We start from the raw sequence: 3,508 nt of genomic DNA on the forward strand, positions 1-3,508 counted from the left end.
GCGGGGGCCCCCGGGGCCTCCCCCACCCCCCCCCGCCGCCGGCGGGCACGGAGCGTGGAAGCGTTTGCCGAGGGCTTTCCTGGCGGGGCTGCACGCTCCTGTGCCCGGGGCTGCGCCGGATCTTCAGCGTTCACCTGCGTCCCGGGGCTGTGAGAGTCCTGGTGACCCCGAGCCTCTTCCACCTCTCTGGCCTTGTAGCAAGGGGAGCCCGTGACTAGCCCAGCAGTCGGGGCTGCCAGATTGGCTTGTTTTAACCTTGCTTTCTCCATCGCCACCTCTTGTTAAAGGCAGGATGAGCCCTAGGGCTGAGTGCTGCCTTCTGCACTTGCTGAAACAGTTTTCCTTTTCTTCCCAGGTGCTAAATTTGAACCATGACCAGGAACACGCGTTCCCAGCTTTCAAAGCTCTCTTGCCGAAGGCTGGAGTACAGTTGCACGCAACATTTCCAGACTTGTCTTTCCACAAATAATTTGTAAACCCTTTGTAATGGCCAACAAGAAAGACCCTCCTTTCTTCAATGAGGATAATGTGGGACCCTTTCACTACAAACTGCCTTTTTATGAAACTATGGAGCTCTTCATTGAAACGCTCACAGGAACCTGGTTTGAACTGCGAGTATCTCCCTTTGAAACAGTTATTTCTGTGAAAGCTAAAATTCAAAGATTGGAAGGTACAAGTCTTTCTCTCCTTGATGTAGTCAGAATGTTATCCTTTTACACACAAAGTTAGCATGCAAATAATCTTTGTTTAGTCATAGTCATACTAAAGTATTCAGAAGTCTGATAATTTTTTGGTTAATGAGAACTGATATTATGCTTAACTGTTTCTTTTCCTGTTTTTATGCATCTCTGCTGAGATAGTATAAAGGGTTCACTTTGACAGAGCTTTGCTGATACTATCTCATTTTTAAAGATTTGATTTACTATTCAGAGACTTCTTTGAGCAAGATGCTTTTGGTTAACCAGGGTCTTTTAAAGTAAGCTATAAACTGGAGTTTTAAGGTAAGAAGTGGACTCTTCAGTGAAGCATAAATGTGTAACTTTGGTAGCTGTCAGCTGTCTAACCCTGGCAGCACAAGTTCAGCCCTGGGTAAATATTTGGGGAGTTAGTTCACTTCCTGTGCTGGTAAAGGTAGGCTTACTTTTTCTAGTACCCAAGCTAGCTTTGGTATGCCTTCTGTTGTTGCAGTGTAACATAGTAACTACTAAGCTTGAGGCATCTGACTTTTTTTTTCTTTTTTTTTTTTTTTTAACTTATATTTTAGTGACTGGCTCTAGGAACCAATCTGGGCTTGTGCTGTAGTTTTTTCTTAGAATGATGGACTTGATGTCTGTGTTGAAACAAAACAGTATGAAAAGTATTCTTCCTTTCTAATAAGTGAAAAGGTCCTTCAGTATTTGAGCAAGTTTTTAAGTCTTAATTGTTACATAACACGGTAGTCCTAAAACCCTTAGGCCTAAGGTTCTTTCTGCCTCTTGGAAATCTGTGCGGGTGTAGCTGATTGATTGGCTAGTTGTGGGAGGGTGCTGGATTATATTTCAATAGAAGTCAGGAAGAGGTTTAATAGATGTTTTCCTCTTCATAGTTGAACATTATAATAGTGTGTGAGATTCAGTGTGTTAACAGCAGAATGTTAAGCAAACAGAGTGAATTAGGATGCATTAGAGTAGGGGTGGGCAAAATATGGCCCATGGAGGGGCTTTGTCCAGCCTACGATGGTTCTCTTGGTCCTGCCTGGCCGAGGCACCACCTAGCAGTGGTGCATCCTGGCATGCAGCGGGGCTGGACTGCCTTTCTAGGCAGCTCAAGCAGCAACAGCTCCCTCCAGCTGCTGTTGCCGCTGGCCCCAGCCCCACAGTAGTGATGAGGGTCAGCGTCTGCAGCCCCAACCCCACGTTTCCTATGCCTGCTCTGGGTTCACCCATCTGGCCTCAGCAGCAACGGTGCAGGACAAACTGCTGTTGAGCACGGGCCCCTCCCCCTCGCTGCTTCCGGCACTGCTGCCTCTGGACTTCCTAGTGCGGCAGTGGTGACAGGGCAGCCCAGAGGCAGCGGTGATGGAGGTACAGGGTAGCCCGGCACAGTGCCAAGAACTGCCTGGTGGCGGTGAAGAGGTGGGGCTGCTTTCCCTGCCACACCGACCAGCAGTTTCTGTCCAGCCGCTGCCTCTGCTTGGTCTAGACAGGCGAGTCCAGAGCTGGCACGGAGCATGCAGGGCTGGTTCTGCATGCACTGGTCCCTGCTGGTAACGTGTGGTTGGGGTCAGCGGTGGTGGCAGCCCCACTGCATGCCCAGGGGGTGGCAGGACATGCCACAGCTGGGCAGTGCAGAGCAGGTGCAGGGTGTGCTGGAGTTGCATGCTGTTGTCAGTATCAGGGAAGTGCTGCAGGATAAGCGGGCTCCAGGCTGTTGTGGGGTGGGGGTGGGTGCTTTCTGGCTCAGAGGGGTGCGCCTAGGGTCCCATGCATACCCCACCATACCTACAAACCCTACCCCACAACCACACTCTCCCCCACACAATCACACACCCCACAAACACAGCACCCCCCCACGTTCTTCCCCCCCCCCGTACACTCTCACCCGCACACTTTTGGGGGGGGAGCCTTGCTCTCTGCTACAGGCACACACCCCACCCCACGTGTGTGCACATGCATACACACACCCCTAGCCACCCTCCCCCTCCACACACCCCACAGCCCCCCACAAACTCCATACCCACTCACACACACACCCACACATCCCCACAAAACCCATACCCCCACACCCACCCACCCATACCCCCCACAATATACAAGAGTAAGACTGCATTTTGAGCTATTATAGAGTCACTTCTATACATAAACAGCCCAAATGCACACAAATCAGGACAAAAATATTTTTAAAAAATAAAATTAAAATATGTTTTTATGGATGTTTGATTTTTAGTATAATTTGGGTTTTGTTTTTCTGGTTTCAAGATGGCAAACCCCTTTTCCAAAAGGAGTATTTCCAGAGGCAAGGGGAAGGACTTTCAGTGGCAAAGGTCAGAGGTTAGGGGCAGGACTTCAAGTCCCAAGATGGTGACCAGGAGGTGGGGCCACCTTTGAGGCCCTTGACAGCTCACCAAAACTCTTTAAGCGGCCCTCCAGCTGAAATATTTGCCCACTCCTGGATTAGAGAGTGAGGAGTCCAGCTGCTTGGTGCACAAGAGCCACGTTAGAAGACCACTAGGGTCTCTGTTAGAGTGCTGTACAGGTGGTATCAAGTTGGTCAGCTTGTTTTGTGTGTGTGTGCGTTTGTGCACGAGTAAAGCCTTGATGAAACAACCCATTTAACTTGCAATACCAATGGGTTTTTGCAGTGTAATGCCTACTGAAACACAAGTTCAAATATTGAACCATCACTATGCCTAAATGGTACTGTGACTCCTGACCTCATAGTTTCATAGTAGCTAGGGTCAGGAGGGACCTGAACAGATCGTCTAGCCTGACCCCCTGCCACAGGCAGGGATGAATACTGGGGTTCACAA

General features: G+C 49.5%; 1 protein-coding gene across 5 annotated transcripts in view; it reads left to right on the forward strand.

Moving 5' to 3' along the window:
* ZFAND4 (zinc finger AN1-type containing 4) overlaps nt 1-3,508 on the forward strand; it is an 81,721-nt gene that overhangs the window by 437 nt on the left and 77,776 nt on the right. For 4 of the 5 annotated variants that reach the window (XM_014523753.2, XM_014523842.2, XM_014523887.2 and 1 more), the window contains exon 2: nt 356-670. In XM_014523753.2, coding sequence (XP_014379239.1) covers nt 487-670 — 184 coding nt within the window. In that variant the 5' untranslated portion in view covers nt 356-486. Of the gene's footprint in view, nt 1-355; nt 671-3,508 lie in introns of those variants that run through there. The other variant, XM_025208652.1, reaches the window with a different exon arrangement.

Source organism: Alligator sinensis, unplaced genomic scaffold, assembly GCF_000455745.1.
Source record: "Alligator sinensis unplaced genomic scaffold, ASM45574v1 scaffold264_1, whole genome shotgun sequence".
NCBI classification, from domain to species: Eukaryota; Metazoa; Chordata; order Crocodylia; family Alligatoridae; genus Alligator; species Alligator sinensis.